We start from the raw sequence: 23,010 nt of genomic DNA, 5'->3' as shown, positions 1-23,010 counted from the left end.
CTTTTAATGGTCAATTTTTCTTGTTTAGTGACTGGGGAAAAGGGCTACGTGGCCTCTATATTTCCTGACTGCACTCCTTGTGCACAAGATACTTTCTTTTCACTGGAGACCTATGTAATGTCAACTAGTTTATCTGATTTTCTGATTTATGAAAAACATATTGTTTTAAGTTTTAGATCATAGCTAATCCTGTACAAATGTATAAAGTGAAGGGGTGAAAACAGACAATGATTTATTTGCCCAACACAATAAACGCATTCCTCTTGCACCCTGCTTAAGTATTGCAAGAGAGCATGAACAAACAGATTGGTCTCCTCCCACCACATATCTGCATTGCCAGCACTCAGCGAAATAAAGACTGCATGGATTAAAAAGTTGCAAGGGTATTATTAAGGCATGAGCTACTGAAACGGGAGCATGCACTGAAGAGGTCTCAGTTCAACAGTATCAGTCCCGTTATGAGCAATGTCAGCCTAACTGCTAATGCTGAAGGCAGGGATGAGAATGCAGGTAAGACCTTTCTATACCAGGGCATGAGCAAATCACGATGAATTGCTGTCATTGCCACAATAATTTAGTACAGTACATTCGTTCGTTCTTTTAAATCTTGACTTTTGAAAACTGTTTTACTCTCAGCTGCTTGAGACAGAAGCATTGGAGTTCCTTCAGCACTGCCTGCGAAGTGACCTTACTGCTTTTACTTATAGTTTGACATCTATTTATGATGCACATTTAAGACAGTATTTGCAGCTCCTCAGGTTTCTGCGAATAATACTCATAAACGTTTAAGCAAACTCTCTTAGCACTTTTTCCCTAGATGCCCTCTGAAGAAACCTTTCTCTGAATCACAATTTGTGCATATGCAATTAATTACTGTCAGGCTGTTAGGCAGGCTGATCATGTGGGAATTGACCATTTCGTTTTCACACAGAAGCAGCCTTTGCCTTTCGTTGTCACATAGAAACAGCCCTTGCACTGGCATCTTGATGATGCTGGTTTTCTCTCAGTTTGCTTGATTAGCTCTTTTGATTGAAGTACTTCAAAGACATAATTTCATAAATACACTAGAAGCAATTCCACACAAACCACCTCATCCTCCCTAAATCATTCTCATTTTATTGCTGAATTTTGAAATACCATTAAAGAATTATGTTATGTTAGGTCAATTATTGAACTGTGTACCTTGTAGACACCTAACAGTGTTGTCTGTATAAATGATTTCTTCTTCCTAATTAATGGTAGGATAGTAAGATGATCTTCACTTAGAAAAATACTTTTAACGTGTGGAGTTCTCTAACCAAACATCCTCCTACTTTTATATAAAGAAGCAGACTGTTTTATTAAAGTGGAAGATGAGCGTGGGTCATCAAACTATTCTGAATAGTCTTTGTACTGATTACTCATTTTTATCTTAATATGGACCTTTAACAGCATCATAAAAATTTATTTATGGCTATAAATATATAGGTCCATTCTAACAACAAGAAGGAACTTCATGATCTTGAAGGTCCTTTTCAACCTAGTGATTCTGTGAACTTGAACTTATTTCTGAACTTTTCAGCAACAGAAGCTGGTTGGGGCATGAGCAATATGGAAACCCATAAATAGCTTGTTGACTTAAAGTATTCTGCTTTCATATATGCTCTGACTGGTAGCTCTGTACTATACATGAGACAAGATTTGGAAGTAAAGGTAGTATCTTTATTTTTATCTGACCAACTGGTTTAGCTGGAAATATTAAACTGATTTTCAGACGTTTTCTTAGATTTTTCCAATAAAAAGCTATTATTCCTAGCTACAAAATTTGTTCTGTCATTGTCCTTGAACCATCGTGGCTATGACAAAATGCCACTAAACGTCTCTATAATATGCAAGATACAGTTTAGTTCATGCCTAGAATAGGAAATGACTGCAGTAGTCCTTGATGTCCGATGGCAAGTAATGGCATTTAATAGGAAACTGTCAATACCATGATCAATGCAAAAAGTATTTCCTTATTCACATGCATGCACAGTCTTGCATCCCTATTCATTGCTTCTTAAGTCCACAAGTACTTACTATTTCCTTTTTTTCTCCCTTTTACTCTTCACCAAACAATGGTATTTCTTGATAACCAATCTTCCAAATAAAATCCCATTGTATCTTATAAAAAAGTAATCTGTGGACTACACTGAAAGGTGGTTAAGAAAAGGTGTATGTCTGGATCCAGCTTAATTCTCCAGCTGTGAGTTTCCGCAGACAAGAAATAGTGCTGTCATTGTCTATTTGTATTACATTTGCTGGCAGACAAACTTTAATTTTTTTGTCTCCACTGTTTGAATCAGCATGTTGATCTAATTTATTTTATTTTTTAGTAAAGTTCTATGTCATTAAAAAAATTGTACTGCATATATAGTAATTGAAGCTGTCTCATGTTGTCTCTATTTTTTCTTCTCTTTCTAGGTGATGTCATTGTCTATATTAATGAAGTTTGTGTCCTTGGACATACTCACGCAGATGTAGTCAAACTCTTCCAGTCTGTTCCTATTGGTCAGAGTGTCAACTTGGTGCTATGTCGTGGATACCCTTTGCCCTTTGATCCTGAAGATCCTGCCAACAGCATGGTGCCACCCCTTGCAGTAATGGAGAGGCCTCCGGTAGTGGTAAATGGAAGACATAACTATGAAACTTATTTGGAATACATTTCTAGGACTTCTCAGTCTGTTCCAGACGTAACAGATCGACCACCACACTCCTTGCACTCCATTCCAGCAGATAGTCAGCTTGATAGCACATTCCCACCACCTGCCCATGATGATAATGTATCAATGGCTTCTTCTGGGGCCACCCAAGCTGAACTCATGACCTTAACCATTGTGAAAGGGGCCCAGGGCTTTGGCTTCACTATAGCAGACAGTCCTACAGGACAGAGGGTGAAGCAAATTCTAGACATTCAGGGATGTCCTGGTTTGTGTGAAGGTGACCTCATTGTTGAGATCAACCAGCAGAATGTACAGAACCTGAGCCATGCAGAAGTAGTGGATATACTTAAAGAATGTCCTGTTGGAAGTGAAACTTCTTTGATTATCCATAGAGGAGGTAAGTTTGGAAAGTCTGTACAATTACGAAAATGTGTGTAAAAGGTTCTAAACCGTAAGACATACATATACTCACTAAATCCTTGCGTGCTAGATTGGAAATTAATTTTAATTAAACACCATTGGTTCTGGAAAAGTATGTCTGCAATTAATTATCCTAGGCAAAATCTAACAGTTTGTTGTACATTCCTTTTCGTGTTTTGAGTGTCAATGGTCCCACCTCTCTATAAGGGTAAACTAGAGCAGTTCCAGACCTTTCACTCCATACTAGTTTGTATGGTGTCTGCAGCAAACTCTTATAGTCCCAAAGCAGTGCTGCAAGCTTTGTATTTAACTGTATATATTAACTCGTAAAGGTAGATCAAAATCAGAGCAATCTATCAGCCCTTTACAAGGTTCCTGTTTTGATAAGCCATTTTGCCTCCTTTTTCTTCATTGTAAAAGTATTGTACAACAGTTGTTGTGTTTCTTTCTTGACAACAGAGATACTTGGTATATTTTTCTCTGGTTTTAAAGAACAGCTTCTAGCAACTTAGTTTTTCTGACCAACCTGACACAGTAAACTTGAATACACACCACTGGAAGGGGAGAGTCAAGACTTACCTGTAAGGGAACAATAACAACTGACGTCTTAATACCTTGACAGTGATAAATAATTTCATAGCTTTTCATACTTAAGTCACACAAATTTTCTTGAATGGTTTGAGATGAGCTTCCATCACAATTTTTTATTACCTGAAGTGAATAATGGTTGAATTTCTTTAATTAAAGATCTTTGTTCCTCTAAAGACATTCATATGTCACTGAATGTACCTTACTCTGTGCTTCAAAGGAAAAAAAAAGGGATTCTATACAAAAATACTAATTACTTTCCTTTTGAAGAGTAGAGATTGGGAAGTGAAACTTTAGTGTTTGCATATGCCATGTTGTCATTAGAAAACCTACAAATCCTTAGAACAAGGAATATAGTACCATTTTATCAAATCGCAAAAATAATAAACATAAGGTGATTTAAATATCGGTAGATTTACTTAGTCAAGAAAGTATTTTTCATACCTATATTTAAAACAATGATTTATAAGAGACAGAATCTGACATTTCTCTGGAATGAAACCTAATCAAGAGTGATAAGTAAAGGCCAATTGGTGTCACTGTAGTATAAGAACTTGCAGAAAGTTAATTGTTACAGAGGTGTTATATTAGTTGGTATTAAATCTGGTTTTATTTAACATCCATGAAGAATCTGGAACAGTGGAGTAAATAACATTTTTTTCTGAAGATGCTGACAAATTAGGGAGAACTGCATAGCAAAAAAAGAGTATAAAGGGGATTAGAAGGGTTAATGTAACCCCAAAAGATGAGGTTTTATTTTTAAAAATGCAAGCTAATCCCCCTCTAGAGGAAAACAATTCAGAACACCAATCTTCAGAGAGAAGTGGAGTGTGAAATCCAGTATGCTGAACAAGCCTGAGTAATAATAGACAGCAAAATAGATATTTCAGCAATCAGTGCAGGACGGTACCAAAAAAGCCCTGAAGCAGCAACATACTCAAGCCCATGAGGATAATGCCTCTCTCTCATGAGATTTTCTTCTTAGAGCATCAACTTATGATCAAAACAAGTTGATCAACATGATAGTTTAACAAGTTTTTGTACATTAACTGAGCTGTGGTTATTTTCTGCACATTGCTATGGCAGATAGGAGATACTGCACTGAGCGCAACCCTGAATAGAAGCAGTATAAATTTAGACCATCTTGTCTTTCGTCAAGGCCAAGCATGGAGGTACAGATAGTTGCCCTAGCTCATCTGACACAAACTATTAGGTCCAAATGCAGTAACGTGTTCCTGAGTCTTATCCCTCTGTTGCTGGTGCAGGGGATGGTTGGCTGTAGACAATGTAGAGAAAGGAAAAACAGCATGTTTTGTTCATGGTCAAACAATGACGAAGACTAAAGCAACTGTTTGGAAGTACCACAGAGTGATTAAACTTAATGGGATGATACAGAAAAAATGGAAGGTTACCATCAGAAATTTCTACACCTCAGAAATAAGGAATATATATTAATGCAAGGTTGTTAGACTCTGAAATTAAAGAAAAGGCTCATTTGTTTGACTGACTCAAAAGTGAAAAAATACAGTGTATGAGACAAACCTACTCTACCTGAGAGATGGCTAAAGCATAGCTTAACAGAAATGAGAGAACTGTTTTAAGGTGACGGCCTGGGGTGGGTCATAAATTCATAGGAAAAGGGAATCCATGTGAACAAATATACATTTATAATGCAGGTAATTATATCTATGCTAGTCGTCATGTCTCCTTTTATAGTCCCTGGCCAGAAATAGGCCTTTCTAGGTGTAATGCATGTCATTGCAGGGTAGATGTTTCAAATAAGACAGGTGTCGGGTGTACCCTAAAAGATATATTCTGCTTGACTGACTATAAAGGGAATTGAGGATGACTGGCTCAGATGTACGTGTCTATCCCACATGTTATGAATAAGAAACAGATGATAAGATTTGGTCATGTGTGATAATCTGAATGCAAAACAAAATTCTGGTACTTAGAGAAACCTGCTATGATTCTAAAATATTTAGTCTGTGACACCAGTGAAGCAAGGCATACTTTCTTGTTCCTCATGGATGCAATTTTTATTTTATTACCTCTAATGTGTAATGACACTTTAATAATACCATTCTTTTCCATCGTTACCCTATGCATCCTGTCTTTAGTACCTCATTTTTAAGATTAAGACCAAAGTACTATTCCTGCTTGTGGAAGAGGGAGGCTGTGTTTTGCATAAGGTTGTGTGTTGCCTTGTAATGTGTTCTGTCTCTGATGTGAATATGGCTTGACTGCATATGGCACTGTGGCAAATCCATTTTTGTAAGTGACTTAATTTCTCCCTCTCATCCAGCAATCTTATCTACATTGCAGACAAGACACAGATCGACATTGGATGAGATATATTCTCACTATAGGAACAAAACATCTTATACAGGAAAAAATGTTATCTCGTATGCATATAGTATGCATGGTACAGCATTTAAAAAGCCATTGTCCCTCAAGCTTAGGAGGTTAACAGCCAGCATGTGCAGGGGAAGGAAAGGTCTGCGTGTTTCAAAAAGATGGATGGAATTGCAGTACTCAAATTCAAAGGTCACTAAAGAAAACTGTCTGAACCAACAACGAAGAGGGACTTGTCATGGGGTACAATCCATCTGGAGGAAGTCCCACTGAATTTGTAGTGTACTCATTTTAAAATTTCTAAAGAAAAAGTAGCAATTTACCTGCTTGTTAAAAAAAATCATGGAAATAATATCATTATATAACTAAGAAAACACTAAGCAACACTTCTTTAGATGACAACTATGATACTCTGTGACTAGAGATCTTGCAATCTTCTTTCTGTTTATTAGTCAGGTTCTTTGCGAAACACACATGCACTGCTTAGTTCAGTTTCTTTGCCTCTGTTTTTGCTGATCAGACATATAATTTCCATTGATTACTGTAAGTTGACAGAAGTGTTCGTACTGAAAAAAATATAAAATTAAAGGAAAAGGTGGTAGAACAGTCTGCCTAAAAAAAACCCCCAAAATTAGTAGGAAAAAAGAAGGGAAGAAAAAATATTAAAATTTTTTTTACCCAAACAGATTTACCTCTTTCCAGGTTTGCTTCAGCCTTCATACTTCATCCTCAGTTTCTGCAGCAGTCTGCATTGAGTATAGGTTGCTGAAATAGTGTGAAAGAGCTCTCAAAAGTCAGTCTTTCTGAATATGGATAAAGCAGAAATTCTGAATTAGTCTGGAACTACTGAAAAACAGCACTAAGTGGTTGAAGTGCTATGTACCAAATTTATGTAGAACAAAATATTCACTAATTAGGACATCAAAAAATGGTTTTGGCATGTTCTACTAAATGAGCTATCCAAGTACCTGACATATGCCATCTCTTTTGGAAAGTACCTTTGAAATACATGAACCTATAGACAGCAACCCAGCCCCAGAAGTGTTCCCATCTAAAAAAGATTTGACACATTCAAATGTAGATCCATCAAGACTATGTCTGAAATACTGTTGTTAAGGAAATCTGAAGACAACCCGGGACTGATTCATGAAGCTATGGCAACTCTTAAACAAGTGCTGTGAGTGAAACATTAAAACTAAATGCAAAAAGGGGGAGCCTGACAAAGTTCCTACATCAGACAGCTATTTTATAATGGTGGAATCCAAGCGGGCTCTGAGAAACAGAGACTGTTAGTATGAAACGGAGCCAGAGAGCCGATGCACTGTCCATACTGGTTAATCGCTAGCCCACTCCTGCTGTAGGACTGGAATAAGGCAGCAGCCAGTTTCACCCTGACACGATATGGGAGATAGCATGGGCCACACGCAACGCACAAGCTGTCAAGATGAGGAGGGAGAATTTGACTATGTAGATGTAAACTACACGAATAAAAGGATGGCCAAGTATCTTTCTCAGATTTTGCATAAACCCTAGTAGAAGTTTAGAACTCCTTTCCAATTTCCAAAACAGCCAGAAATTTCACAGAAAACTGTATCTGCATATTCTAGTGAATAAACCTAGCCCCTCAAAATGGGCAGACTTCAATGGAAGAAATATTACATCCTCGGTGTCCTTTCCATGGACTGATCTCAGATTTACCTCTCTACTATAGAGATCAATTTTTATTTTTTTGTCCAGGCTTGCCATAAGATGTCTTTCAATTCCTCTGGTCAGGAAAGCTCATACTTCTTCTCCAAGTTGTCCCCTCTCTTGGGAAAGCTGCATAAAATAAAGCTGCAGGCAGCACCATCATGCTGCTAGCACTAGTTCAGCCCAGGCAGTTCTGATCTCCTGCTTCCATGACCTCAGCCCACCACTGAGGTCTCTAGAGCTTTGGCACTTCTTCTGCAGTTCTTCATTCAAAATATTAAGAGAGTACCTGGTGCAAACTGGAGACCCTGTATCTCATGGCTTGCCCATCCCCAATTCAGTACTTTTTAGTCAACAGTACTGAGGGTTTGAAGAAATCACATTGTTAGGAGGATGGTGTAGGGTTTTGATTTGGGATTTATGGAGATTTTATATCATCCTACTGCCTCTATTCTTTTACATCCCTGAGTCACTGGTGAATTTTTTCTTTCCAGTCGCTTCATAAAGGAAGCCAGTCTTTGTTTAATTGCTTATTATGGTTACTCTGAATTAAGAGCAGCCTGTTCATGCTTACTTTGTTCATGAAGGTATGCTTCTTCCTGTTGTCTCTGACAAGACGTATCGCAAGATACAAAGTCTGATAGCTCTCTTGCTTCCTGCCATATTTTGTCCGCTCCAGAACAGTTACTCCAACTGTACATTTGCTCTTGATCCCTTTCTCCCATTTCTTGAGAGTATTCAAATGTTGAGAGGAACTTCGATCCATTTGGCAACATCTGCATTTTTAGCCCTGCTGTATTCTTAAATGGCACATATATCTCTTGTTTGTGAGTTTAAGGGATATTTGATCCCACAAAGGGAACCTAGTGGTGAACCACTGACCCATTAGAACCATATGAACCACTGATACCTAGAAGTCAATGACATAAACTTCTTCTGTCCAACGTGCTGTTAAAACATCCTCTTTCAATTTTTTTCAATTTTCAGTCTTTCTGATTGACCACACTATTCTGCCATGCCACTCCCCTGTGAAATGCTCTGTTGTTCCTGGGTCTGTCTGCCTTAAAGCCAATGGCAAACAAGCTTTGTAGCTGACCTTTTTCCTTTCCATCCAAAATTATGAGCTTTTATATGACATCATAAATTCAACGGTTTCCTCAGCATGAATTCTCTGTAAATGCCCCTTCTGAAGCTGATTTTGAGTTGTTTCATTTTTTAACTCCTTTTTGTTGCTGTTCTTAACTAGTAATGCCAGAAATATTTAAAGATCAGAAATATTGTGAGTCGTGCTACATTGTCCACTTCGTTGACTTTTCTGTTAGATGTCATGTTGCACTTTTCCCCGCCCCCAGCCTTGACCACTTGTCCCCTCCTGCCTTCTCTACATAGAAATCAATGGTTTGTGCAAGATAGTTTCATAACAGTCTTGTGAGAGGGGAAGTTGTTTTTCCTATGTTAAGTCCAGAAGTAAAATCTCTGAAAGATTCTTAGACTGTTACCATGCAAGAAATGCTGTTGTTATATTAACATAACTCCTGGAAGCACTGTTTTCCAGATTCATTTTTACAAGGCATTTCTCACCTTACAGAGTATTAGATTCTTAGCTGTGAGATATGTACTCTCCTAGTAACCTTCAAATTATTTACAACCTTTTTGTCCTAAACATTTAGACTGTTTTATACTTTGGATTAACTTGAAATATTTTTTAAGCATATTAACATATTTTTTGTTGTAATCCACCTGGTACAAAATCTATTTTAATAAATATTTTGCATGTTATAGCAGGTAAACTAAAAAGTAAGTTACATATATAACCTACTTTTTGAAAGGATTCAATTTAAATCTTGTTAGGAAAAGAAACGGTAACCTCTCAGTAGCACAGGGAATGACAAATTTGAGCAGAGGGAATCATGGCAGGAGACCAGTTATCCTAAAATTCACACTAATGAGACTTTCCTATCTTTTCTTGTATAGCTCTGATTAACAGTGAAACAGTGTGCAATTGCTTCCATATTTCTGAATAAAAGAAAAAGAAACCATAGACCTTCTTAATGAATATGGATTCTTGAAAAAATAGACATCAATAATAGTTAGTAGCTATTACACTGTATTAATGGAAGTAGTATTAATTGCATCACGTTTCAAAGTGGTAGTGTTATGGTTTTGCTGCTTCTTTCTTCTTAATGTTTGTGCACTGTGTGGTACGTTTGTGGATAATTCTGCAAAGCATTAGATAAATCTTTTTTGCATATATTGCATAGAAGGTTTTTAATGACTATTAACAAGCATTTAGTTTCAAAAGTACTTTTATTATTGTTGAAACTGTTTTCTAATGTAGGCTTATATGGTCTGTATTCAATTTGAAGAGTGCCTCTATTAAAACACGTGGGGACACTGCTCCTAGGGATGTGTGTGCCTAACTCTTGTTGACATCAAGAGGGGTTAGTCTGCATGCTGGAGAAATAGGTCCCTTTAGAAGACCTTTTGGCAAAAAGAAATACACGTGTGTAGACATAGATTCTTACCATTGCATGTCACGAAGAGGTAACTACCATTGCTTGGCCATTAAATTCTTATGCCCAAGATGAGGCTACATACAGTAAGCAGTCAGGTATTATCATTGTTAGGTCTACACAGAGACTTGCCATGCACGTAGGCTTTGTGCAGAGCTGCAGGAACTCTGACTTCAGGACAGGCAACTACTTGTCTCTGTTGAGGAGTGCAGGGCACAGATGTGTCTGGAAGCTGCAGTCCACGTCACTGCTAGAAACCAAGATCTCTGTTGGCAGCACTTCATACTGATTTCAGTCTTACTGATACTAGTGAACGAATTAATACTGATTGAAGATTAGTTTGTTTGAGAAAACAGAATTTTTGGCTTGCCTACACTGGAATCTGGCCAGGCCAGAGAAGTTTCTTCTCTGTTCTTGCAAGCAGTATTATCAGAAAACTAACCAGGTTATCTTGGACTGTGTATTTCAGCAAAAAATGGCATCTTTTGAAGCCAGATACCTCCCAAGCATGGTACATGGGAGAACCTACTGAAATACTAGGGAATGAAGAAACTAATTTTTTTCCTAATTACTCATAGTCTAGGGTGTGAGTGAACCTAGCCTTCCTCAGAGGAGATCTTGGAGATCTCAGTCTAAGGAGGGAGAACTACAGAGCTGGACTCTAAGAAATACTTTCATACATAGAACCTGTGCTTGTGTACTGAGGCATGTCTAAAGTTTAGTCTAAATATGTTGAACAATGTTTCTGTTGGTTCAGTATAATGTAATGTCCTGTTAAACAACACTTGTTGAGTTTCGAAATCTGTTGTCAAAGTACATTGTGTAGACATTGTGATGTGGTGATTTGTAATATAGTGCAATATTTTATAGTAATAAAGTAAGCTAATACACTATGAAACAAGTGAGTACATTATCTATTGTGCTACAGAAATGAGACACAGCACTGGGGAGATCAGAAGCTGTGATTTTCAGGCACTTCCTAAACCACTTACAAAGAGCAACGAAACTCTCCTGGCTCCTACGGTTTGCCTATCCAGTAAAAATGGAGAAACTAAATTAGTCTTGTAGATGAGGTATTTATCCCTGTACAATTCTTTAAGTAATTTTTTTTACATTCTTAAAAAGGGAAGTAAGTCTTTAACTACGGCTACATTTGTCCTCTATGAGTAACGCTCAACTTTTTAATTTTTTTATAAACCAAGAGCATACATTTATTAAATGCAACACTGTCCTTCTCAGGAAGCCTTTGAGTGACTCATAATTCAAACACAATTGAAACCAACACCAGGTTACATACACCTTTTCTGTGTCACCTTCAGATTACAGTCTATAAAAGGACACAGAAGCCAAAGCTGTCAGGCACAAACTCTGAAAGTTGACTCCCAAGTATGCCAAAACAGATTTCTAAAAGAAATAAATTGCTTTCTAAAGCCAGATTTGTCATAACCTGGAATAGTATTTCAGTGTATAAGAAACATACTGTGCAGTTTTCTTGTTTGGTAAATGAGAAAAATCTTGATTTTTATTTATTTTGTACCTTTTATTACCATGAGCTAAAAGAAGGCAAGTTTTCTGTGCACACATTCCTAGGGTCACCTTATTTTTAGTGTTTATTTCAGTTAGGTGTAAGTTATATTTAATGGTCTTCTTAGAATATTTATTCTCTAATGTCAGCACTCTTAATTGCATTTCATTTGTTCTAGATAAAAAACTTCTAAATATCCTGTTATGATTAGAAAAAGGCTCTATGAATAAAAGCACAGATTCAAAACCTTTGAATAAAAACATATTTTAATGATCTTTAAATTCATGTTATCAATTAATTTTCATTTCCACAATAATTTTTTTTTTTCCCTGGCAGAAAGTTTGTTAATATTTTGAAAGGGTAAATGAAGATGAGGATGATGATAGCAATAATAATACTACAGTTTTCCTTAAAGATTATAAAAAAAAATTAAGTAATACTTCAGGGATTAGTTGCCATCGTAGAAAAAGTTTTCTGATTATGGGAAATACCGCAGTATTATCTCCATGCATTTTAATAGCTTATCTAAATACATTTGCCGATACGACGTCAACAACTTTTTCTTACTATCCATGTGAAATAATTTCTGTATTTTAAACTAATTGTTCACAATAAATGTGATTATTTTAGATGTCTGGGACCAAGCAGTGCCTCTCTACTGCAGTATAAACACTATCATATCTCTAAAATAGTGCAGAAGACACCTTAAGCTGTTCCTTCAGGAAAAATGGAATGATCAGTGGAGAATCTTGTTCCTTTTTATTCTGTAAATATGATCCTAGTGGGATAGTGTATCAGAAGGCCCAGCCGCTCTTTTGCATAGCTCTTAGGCCTCATGCTATTTCATATACAACGTTCTCAAGCATAAGTATCAGGAATTACTACAAGAAGATGTAAAGATTCTGGCAGAGTAATTCAATTGTATAACCAAAATGAAAGACGATTATATCAACTGGGGGGTCCTAGAGCTGTCCAGAGAGAAGGCTGGGGAAAAGAAAAGTCCACAGGGCTTTGATCTATGGCCAGTGAGAGCCAACAAATGTGACAGAGCCAAAGGCACTCATCTCCATCCAATTTCTGCCCTTCTTCGCTATCTTTCCCATGTTTTACACAGGTGTTTCCTCAGTCTGTAGCTTGTCATTCTGGCTCCATCTTCTTTCATTTCACCAATCTGGAGAAGCTGTCATTCTTGAATGTCAGTCCAGTCTTTGAACTAGGCCTTGCTTTGAGCAGGAGGTTGGACTAGGTGAACCCCAACTGTCCCCTCCAATCTAAACAATTATAATTTTCTATGGGTCTCCCTCTTTCTCATGTTTGGGGATCCAAGGTGCTAAAAGAGAGGGTCTCTGACTAAATGTAATAAATCTCCATCTGGATAATCTTAAACTTCTTTCACAGTACTTCTCAGAGAGAAAGAGAAGTTATTTAAACTTGTCTCCTTATTACATCATATTAAATATGTATTTTTATAAAACAAATATATATTTCTTTACATATGACAGTTCTTTAGAAATCAACGCAAACAGAAAAAAACTCAGACATGCTTTTTGATTTCAGTTTGCCAGATGTATTCATTGAGATTACACACACAGCAAAATTTTCTCAAACTGTAATTGAAAAATAATGCAGTGTTTATTTATTTATTGTATAGCACTCCTGAGAGATCTCAAAGGCTTGTGGGGTTGGCTTTAAAATAGGAACAGTTAGATAGTCTGATCCAGCTAACATTCACTACATTGTCATCAACTGCAATGATTATTTCTACTAAAGTTAATCTCAACTAAGCAAGAGGTTTATCTTGTAACTTGTTCATTGTATACCAGAATTTCAACTTCTTCAAGCTTTTTATCCTGACAGAAGCACATTAGGATGCATGGTACTAAAAAAAGAACCAGCTATACACAGTTTCAGTGAAAATGGCCCTTTTTAAACAGTCATCTCATGATAATTAATTGTGAATGTACATTTTTACAGGTCCTTAAAGGCAAAGAAGCTGATTTTTTTTTACATGCTACATACTTCAGCCTATCTTCCCAGGCTTGCCTTGCAACACATACAGCCACATTCACCTCAGCTGTTGTTATCAGGGATGCCGTGTAGACAGCTACAGGGCACCCTTCCTCTGAGCTGGGCAGCAAGCAGGGAACTTGGTATGATGAAGAAAACAGGAATCTCTACGGTGCCATTCAGCTACTGTAAACATCTGAACTAGCAGAAATGAGAAGTATTCTAAAAGAGACTATTCTTCCCTGTTATTAAAGTTTTTAAAAACTCGCATACCAAAGTTTCATATTTGCTTTTCTACTCATATTTGGCTGCATGAATCCCAACTTAGCCGAAAAAAGTTAGATTTCTAGTCTGCACTAGTCAAAATAATCCCTACTGAAGTCCGCGGTGGACAACAGGCACCTGAAGAGGATGACTTACATCATCTTATTCAGTCATTGCTTAAGCAGCTTGTTCTCTGAGTTTGCCCATCACGCTCCACTGTTCATGGAGGAGTCTGGCTAAGGATCTTGGCTTAGCTGACCAGCCAGCCAGATGAGGGTGCATGAGATGAATCCCGACCACACACCAGAGGCAAGCATAGAACAATTGATGATATTTTAAAAAAGCCTATATGATCACAACAGTTGGAATCTGTCTCATGCACTATAGCTAAATCTGGAATCCTATTTATGTTACCATAGAAAGTAATCTGGGTTTGTTTATAAGAGGGAAGTTATTAATGTGGGCTTGCAGAAAATAGATTATTTCAGTTTAAATATATATTAAAGATTTTATTAATATTACAAGCTTGATTATAAAATTTAATTGTTTTCATATAATGGACATTGTCAAGGCTTTACATGTAACAGCCCCACTGCTTATTTAAAAATGGAAAGAAGCTAAATTAGTATGGCTTACAGTGAATTGAAAAATTGGTTAACTGATTGATCTTTTAACATAATTATAAGTAGGAAATCAGTGAGGGAATATATTTTTAATTAACTTCTTCTAGGATAAGTTCTTGGCTTTTGCCTATATTACACTTTTTATGAAGATCCTGTAGAAAACATAAAATCAATACTGATAAAGTTTGCAGATGGCAGAGAGATCGGTCCATGTCATCCAACAAAGGACATATAACTGATAAAAAGCAATGTGAAATACTTAATAAATTAAGCATCAGCAAGCAGGAAGCATTTTTATGCAGTCAGTGTAAATTAATTCCTGAAACACAGAGCAAAGAATGCAGTCCAAACTTGCCAAAGTGTTTTTGAATAATTATAGATAATCAGCTGAGCATAACATCACAATGAGAAAGGGAAATTCAGCACAATTTCTTAAAATAAAATTTACTGTTTATATTTTTTTCTCAGTAAGATGCCATTAGTAAACTGTTTTACTGCATTTATTATAAATGTTAACAAAACCAGTGAGATCCTATTCCAGATCATTTTTCCCTGCTACTTGAGTTCATATTTGTTTTTCCATCTTTTTTTCCAATTTCCACATTTAATTCAAAGTTATTATGCGACATTTCCATATACTATGCAAAGATCAAGCCTCTTGCAGGAGTTTTATCTTTAAGTAAATTTTCTATTGTTGTTGGCAATAAACTGTAATTTGGGATTTCTTTAAGATTTTCCATGCAATCCTTTATTAGCAAAAGTAATGGCTGATTCAATTGTCCATGTGTAAGGTAGATGGAAAGATGTTTCCTTAACAGCCATCTCCTTTAACATGTCTTATTTCTTGTACAGACAATTAAACATATCATTTTATACAAGCAATCTTGCAAGCAGTTGTTCACTGAAAGCTTGTAAAAATGGAAGACAAGGATCTGGCTTGGGAAAAGGGGTCTAAAACAGAGCTGAAAGGATTGATGGTGAAGAATTAGGAGTTCAGAAAAGATGGTTTGGGTCATGTAAACATTCCTCTAGAAAGTCACGTTGTAAGATGATCCTTGTAGCATGGTCCTGACCTACAACACTGGCTGCCAGAGTCTACTAGCTATGAAACTGCTTGAAAGACATTTACAGTTAAGATGACAATCTCTTTACTTAAAAGAGCTACAGCCACCCTCTGTGTCAAGTAGATAATATCAGTCTGATGGAAAGGATCTATTTGGTTTCTTCCAATTCTCTATGCTACCTTCCCTCCTTTTAGAAGTACCTGGGTCAGGCAGATCATCCTGCAGTGAATACAGATCACTCCTCCTTGAGGTCTTCTTCACAGAAAAACATTCTCAATGGTGCTGGGATCTAAGCAAGTGGAAGAGGATGGAGGGCAAAGAGCTGGACATCTGCAGTTTAATCATCATAAAATCATAGAATCATAGAATCTTTGGGTTGGAAGGGACCTTTAAAGGTCATCTAGTCCAACCCCCCTGCAATGAGCAGGGACATCTGCAACTAGATCAAGGTTGCTCAGAGCCCCGTCCAACCTGACCTTGAATGTTTCCAGGAATGGGGCATCTACCATGTCTCTGGGCAATCTGGGCCAGTGTTTCACCACCCTCATTGTCAAAAATTTCCTTAGATTTAGTCTAAATCTGCCCTATTTTAGTTTAAAAACATTACCTCTTGTCCTGTCACTATAGGCCCTGCTAAAAAGTCTGTCACTTTTTAGGCCCCTTTAAGTACTGGAAGGCTGCAATAGGGTCTCCCCAGAGCCTTCTCTTCTCCAGGCTGAAGAACCACATCTCTCTCAGCCTGTCCTCACAGCAGAGCTGTTCCATCCCTTGGATTCTTTCTGTGGCCCTCCTCTGGACCCTCTCCAACAGGTCCATGTCTTTCCTGTGCTGAGGGCTCCAGAGCTGGACACAGGACTCCAGGTGAGGAATCAACAGAGCAGAAGGGCAAAATCTCTGCCCTCGACCTGCTGGCCATGTTGCTTTAGATGCAGCCCAGGATATGGTTGGCCTTCTGGCTTGCAAGCACACATTGCCGGCTCCTGTCAAGCTTTTCATCCGCCAGTACCCCTGAGTCCTTCTTGGTAAGGCTACTCTCAATCCCTTTGTCCCCCAGCCTGTACTGATACTGGGGGTTGCCCTAACCAAGGTGCAGGACCCTGCACTTGGCCTTGTTGAACCTCATGAGTTTCACATGGGCCCATTCCTTGAGCTTGTCCAGGTGCTTCTGGATGGCATCCCATCCCTCAGGCATGCCAACCACACCACTCAGCTTGGTGTCATCTGCAATCTTGCTGAGGGTGCACTCGATCCCACCGTCTGTGTCATTGATGAAGATATTAAAGATGTCTGGTCCCAATATGGATCCCTGAGGGACACCACTTGTCGCTGATCTCCATCTGGACATTGAGCCATTGACCACTACCATCCAACCAATTCCTCATCCACTGAACACTCCACCCACAAAATGCATATCTCTGCAATTTACAGAGAAGGATGTTGTTGGGGACCATGTCAAAAGCTGTACACAAGTCCAGATAGAGAACATCCATAGTTCTTCCTTTGCCCACTGATGTTGTCACTCCATCATAGAAGGCCATTAGGTTGGTTAGGCAGGACTTGCCCTTGGTGAAGCCATGCTGGCTGTCTGCAATCCTCGTCCTCCATGTGCCTTAGCAGAACTTCTAGGAGGATCTGTTCCATGATCTTCCCAGGCACAGAGATGAGGCTGACAGGTAGGTAGCTCCCAGGGTCCTCCTTGCTACCCTTTTTAAAGATGAATGCAATGTTTCCCTTTTTCCAGTCTCCAGAGACTCCCCCTGACTGCCAGGACTTTTCAAGTATCATGGTGAGTGGCTTGGCAACTACCTCAGCCAGTTCCCTCAGGATTCTGGGATGCATCTCATCAGGTCCCATAGACTTGTGCATTTTCAGGTTCCTCAGGTGGTCTCAAATCTGATCTTCCCTTACAGTGGGAAGGACTTTTCTCCTCCAGTCACCATCTTGCAGCCCATCCCCTCAAGAGGTGTGGGAAGAGTCACTGCCAGTGAAGACTGAGGCAAAGAATTATTTGAATACCTCAGCCTTCTCCCTCCGTTTGTTCCCAGCCTGTCAGTCGTGATCATCAAGGCGGGATACACTTTCTTTGACCTTCCTTTTCTGGCTGACATATGTGTAGAAGCTCTGCTTATTATTCTTTGCATCCCTTGCCAAGTTCAGCTCCAGCCGTGCCTTGGCCGTCTTGATCCCATCCCTACACAACCAGGCAGCATCCCTGTACTCATCCCACAATGCCTGTCCCTGCTTCCACTGCCTTCTTGCCCTTTAGTTCACCCAGCAGGTCTCCACTTAGCCATGCTGGTCTCTTGCCTTCCTTTCCTGATTTCTTACACCTGGGAATTGAGAGCTCTTGAGTTCTATGGAAAGCGTCCTTAAAGATCTGCCAGCTCTGTTCCGCTGCCTTGTGGGGAGTTCTTCTCCCTGAGGGAAGTTTGCCAGGGAGTCCTATTGACTAACTCCCTGAAGAGCTGCATGTGTGCTTACCTAAAATTCAGGGTCCTGACTTTACTCTTTGCTTGCCCCATATCCCTCAGGACTGTGAACTCCACCAGTGCATGATCACTGCAACCCAGGCTGCCTCGTCTTGACGTCACCAATTAGCTCACTTTTGTTGGTGACCAACAGGTCCAGTATCGCATTCCCTCTGGTAGGGTTGTCTATTACCTGGCATAGGAAGTTATCATGCACGTACTCCAGGAGTCTCCCGGATTACCTAGATCTCGCTGTGCTGCTTTTCCAGCAGATGTTGGGGTGGTTGAAGTCCCCCAGCAGGACGAGAGCCTGTGAGCGTGATGCCCTTCCTTCCTTGCCTGTCCTTTCTGAACAACATGTAGCCATCAACAGCTGCACTCCAGTCATGGGCCACCAAGTTTCAGTAATGGCAACCAGGTCATAGTTTTCTAACAGCATGGTGGCTTCCAGCTCCTCCTGTTTGTTGCCCATGCTGTGTGTATTGGTGCAGAAGCACTTCAGCTGAGCTGTCGGCCATGTCACCCTCTTAGAGGAACCTCCTTTAGTTCCTTTGAGGTGTTTCTCTGGTCCAACAGGCCGAGGACCCTCGCTAGCACACTGTCCCATTAACCTTGGTGTGTCATCCCATAGCTTGTCATGGGTGAGCCTGATATTATCCCCTTCCCCCTCTGACTCTAGTTTAAAACCCTGTCAATGAGTCCCACTAGCTTGCAAGCAAAGGTCCTCTTCCCCTTTTGAGAAGGGTTAATCCCATCTGATGCCAGCAAGCCTGGTGCTGTGCAGGCCATCCCATTATCAAAAAAAAACCCGAAATTGTGGTGGTGGCACCAGTCACGGAGAATGTATTAAGAGACTGGACCCATCTGTTTCTTCCTGTGTCGCTGCCTGCAGCTGGAAGGAGGGAGGAAAAAATAACCTGTGCTCCAGATTCCCTTACCAACTGTCCCGAGGCACTGAAGTCTCTTTTGATTGCTCTTGGACTATGAGTCGCAGCTTCGTCTCCACCCACATGGAAGGAGCAGTAGTGGGTAATAGTCCAAGGGCCGCACGAGGCTCGGATCCTAATCCAGGAACCTGCTGAGAGGAGCAAAGGGCAGACACACAGACCTCAGAGAGAATGGGGTGAAAATCTTCTGGTACCGGCAGGGAGTATACAGAGCTTGTTGAAACTCAAAAAGACATTGATTTCATTGGAAATAAGGACCTGTAACTATGTAGGGACATAGTGAGCAGGGCAAGTTGTTCAGAAACCCTTTTTGCTTCTATATTCTCCAGCTAATCATTTTACGTTTTCTCTGTTGGAAAAGGTTTGTATTTTAGTTATATTATAATAAAGCCTGGTGTTTTGGGGTTTGGTTTTATATAAGTATTCTTATATATATTTGCATAGGTATTAAGGTTTAATTATATTGTTTTATATATATATAAAAACGTCTTTGGAGCTGTCTATAGGAAGGAGTCTAGGCAAATCTGGCTTAAATCTTTGGCTAACCTGGGATTCCATCTCAGGTGGGAAGGAAACACCAAATCAAAAAATTACACAGGGATTCTAGGGATTTCAGACGTTTTTAGAAAAAGGAAAGTCCTACTACACCAGTTTTACAATTTGGGGTGACAAAACACAGAGATAATATGCATCATTGTAATTATGAAGTCAGAAAAAGAATCCCAAATGGAAATATACTGCTACCACTTTCCTTTTTGGTATTTAAAACTACGATGGTTGTATTTGGAAATATACACAGATCTCAAAGAATAATAGAAATAAAAAATAAATAATAGCAGTTTAGAATGCAGTTTAGAATGCATATAATAAGTAAGAAAATCTTCATTTTCTGTATTGGAAATAATGTTGCAAATTAAACCAAACAAATTTAGGAAAGAAAAATCAATGCCTCTGAGATTTTGCAGGTGAAGGATCAAGTCTAGTCTCTAGAAAGTGAATATTAATTCTGAAGTATTCAGAAGCTTTTCTTTATGCTCCCCTATATTGTCTGAGAGATTAAGAACTGCATTGTAAGAAGATACGTATTTTCGCCATTAAATCAAAATTTATCTACCGCAGAGTCCTGCTGTAGAAGTTACAATTCAGTTGCTTTTCTAACTCATTCGTACAAGGAAAGGGATGAATAAAAATTCATTACTTCTGTTTGTGCACAGAATTATGCATTTTTATTCATTAATATGTGATACCTATAAATTCATAGGTTTTGTTCTGTGATCATATGGGCATACTGAGGTATATGGTTATACGGAGGAAGAAAAAGGTGGTTTACAGATCCAAAGGCTACATCCAAGTTTGTTCTCCTATGCAGCAATTTCTGATTTTAGAAAAAGGAGGGACGTACATACTAGGTGCGCTAGCAAGTCTTTCTAAAAATGCTAATGTTTAAGCTTAGGCCAGCTGTGAGGTCCACAAGGTGCTTCATGGCTGTCAGCACCGTAATCTTCTCTGTTCAACTTGTCATGTTTATGTACTGTTCCAATTTTGTCACTATTGAAGGGTTATTTTCATTATGTTAGACATGTCATCTAGATCTCAACAATCTGAAATCAATTTATGTTCCTCTGAGAGACAGAGCACTGTCACAGGGAAAAAAGATACCTATTCACAGTTTTTCTTGCTTTTCCTTGTAATGCATTCATTTAATACTTATCACTTCCCAACTCTCTTGTCAGGATCCTTTATCAGCATCATTTTTTAGCGTTCTGTTCATTAACTTTTTGAAGTACTGCACAGAACTACATGTGACCAGCACACAATTTAAACATCATAAAATTCACATCAATACTGTTCCTCTCTGATTAGATTTAAGGACATAGACCTTCTTTATGTTAATTGCTCATCTCGGAACCTCCAGGAATTCAGAAAAATGTGACATCTCTCAAACTTTTTTTGCAAACCAGGTCATCTTGATAGATTTGTCATGCATTATACTTTTCAGTGTTCTGTACTACAATAGTATCATGCCCATCAATCATTATTTCTCTCTCATTTTTTTCTTTCAGGCTCCTATGGTCTTATGCTAAATCTTCTGAACTTCATGTCATTTCACCAGTATAATTTAGATCACTGCAAAGCTTTTACTAATTCAGCTTTGTTCTTCTTGATAAGGAAGTTGAATACTGAGAATTATCTCCTGACTGGGTGAACATGAAAGCAAAAAGGTTTATCTCTGCTAGGTACCTGTCAGTGTGGACAGTATCAAATCTTCAGCAGCTCAAAGAAAAGTGAGTTACCTAGAGGTTCAACCAGGGACTGAGAGTTTAGGAATGCACTGTTCTTTTCACAGCTTTGTAACTCCTTGGACACTGGCCTTCCTCTAACATCCCTTGCCAAATATTCAGCTTTCCTACACTAAAGGATATGCATTCAAAGCCAAGACTCAACCATGTAAAACTTGAATCTTGTGATAAGTTTTGATTCTATTGTTAGTCTTTTTCTTCACAGTCTGCCACTCTTTGTCAACCTTTCTATTCTACCTGAATCCCTATAACCAGAAAAAAACTGGTCTGTCAAGCTGGTGTGAAGGAGCAGGAAATTTGAAAGAAATTATTACTTTGAATAATGTCTGGATCTGAAGAATCAAATGAACTTGCTATTGCTTATTCCAGCTTCCACCACTGTGGCCAAGTAGCATGATTACCTTTTCATTATATTGCCATCGAGTGTTTATCATTCTGCCATGTGGTATGAAAATGAGCCAATTATAGTTAACACACCTGAGCTCCTGACACTTCCCATTGTCACAGAAGAGATTTCAAAGGTAAATCAATAAAATTCAGAACCATGCTGACAGCTTAATGCATATTAAACACAAAATTCTGAAGTTACTACAATGTAATTTAATAATGACAGAAAGGCAGTCAGGTGAAACCAGCAGGCGCTCTCAGTCTCTGTGACTTAACTTATTTGTTGCTTTATGATGAACTTTTGTCCAGTGCTCCCAAACCTCAGAGAAATCAGGAGTGAGATTCTGAGCTCAGCTCTGAGCTCACTAACAGACATCCAGGACCTTCTGAGATGCACTGGGGTATCAAGAAACCACTGGAATGGCAGAGTCAGTGGGAGACTCAAGATTGTCCAGGATGACAACTGAAGCTCTGAAGTCTCCCATAGGCTCTGTGTCATATCTGCCAATCCAGCACAGATTTCTGAGTAACATAAGGTATGGCACCCTTGAAACTAGATCTGTGGTTGAGCATCTGTGTTAAGTTCCTAATTCACAGACTATGACATCAAAATTTAGTTGTCTGTGTGTAAGTGTCAAAATTTGGTGCAGGTGTCTGTGTCCGTTTATAACTGATGGGGGCTTCAGTAAACTGCATAAATGTAGGCATCCGATACTGAGATGCCTTGGGTATTCCACCTCACCTCCCATCTATAGGTCCTTTGTCACAGCTGTCAATGCCATGAGGATACGTATTCCAACCCAAAAGACACTAGATGACAATGCAACTGAGCTGATATCTAGAAAACAATTCAGTACAAACGACAGAGTCCAGACAGTTTTGCGGGTCACTGCGAGGTTGCCGTCTCTGTTTGGTTAGCTGAAATCTTTCTAGACTCAGTTCTCAGCTGTTCTACCTCAGCCGCATGGTTCACCACTACTTCCAATGTGCTGTTCTTCTGTCTCCCATTAGAGCAGAGCATTGCATTGCAAGGTCTCCCATTCAGAAATAGTCACGGACACAAAGGCATTTCTCTAGATTTATCTATTTTTATTCTTTTATTAGGGCTTTTTCCAATCACTGTTTCAGGGATAGGATTAGCTGGTTTTCAAATGAGGATCAGGTCACAGAGAAGGAAAT

The 23,010-nt window shown here is 38.8% G+C and overlaps 1 protein-coding gene across 1 annotated transcript in view; it reads left to right on the top strand.

Annotated features, from left to right (window-relative positions):
• Positions 1–458: 458 nt before the first annotated feature.
• The window catches only part of MAGI2 (membrane associated guanylate kinase, WW and PDZ domain containing 2), a gene marked incomplete at its 3' end in the record, with an annotated part of 78,954 nt that continues 56,402 nt past the window's right edge, over positions 459–23,010 (top strand). Inside the window, 2 exon segments of the mRNA XM_010289038.1 lie at positions 459–510; positions 2,443–3,078. Of these exon segments, the coding sequence (XP_010287340.1) occupies positions 459–510; positions 2,443–3,078 (688 nt within the window).

This window comes from Phaethon lepturus, unplaced genomic scaffold (genome assembly GCF_000687285.1).
Source record: "Phaethon lepturus isolate BGI_N335 unplaced genomic scaffold, ASM68728v1 scaffold14076, whole genome shotgun sequence".
Taxonomy (NCBI): domain Eukaryota; kingdom Metazoa; phylum Chordata; class Aves; order Phaethontiformes; family Phaethontidae; genus Phaethon; species Phaethon lepturus.
This window is presented reverse-complemented; position numbering and strand designations above follow the sequence as displayed.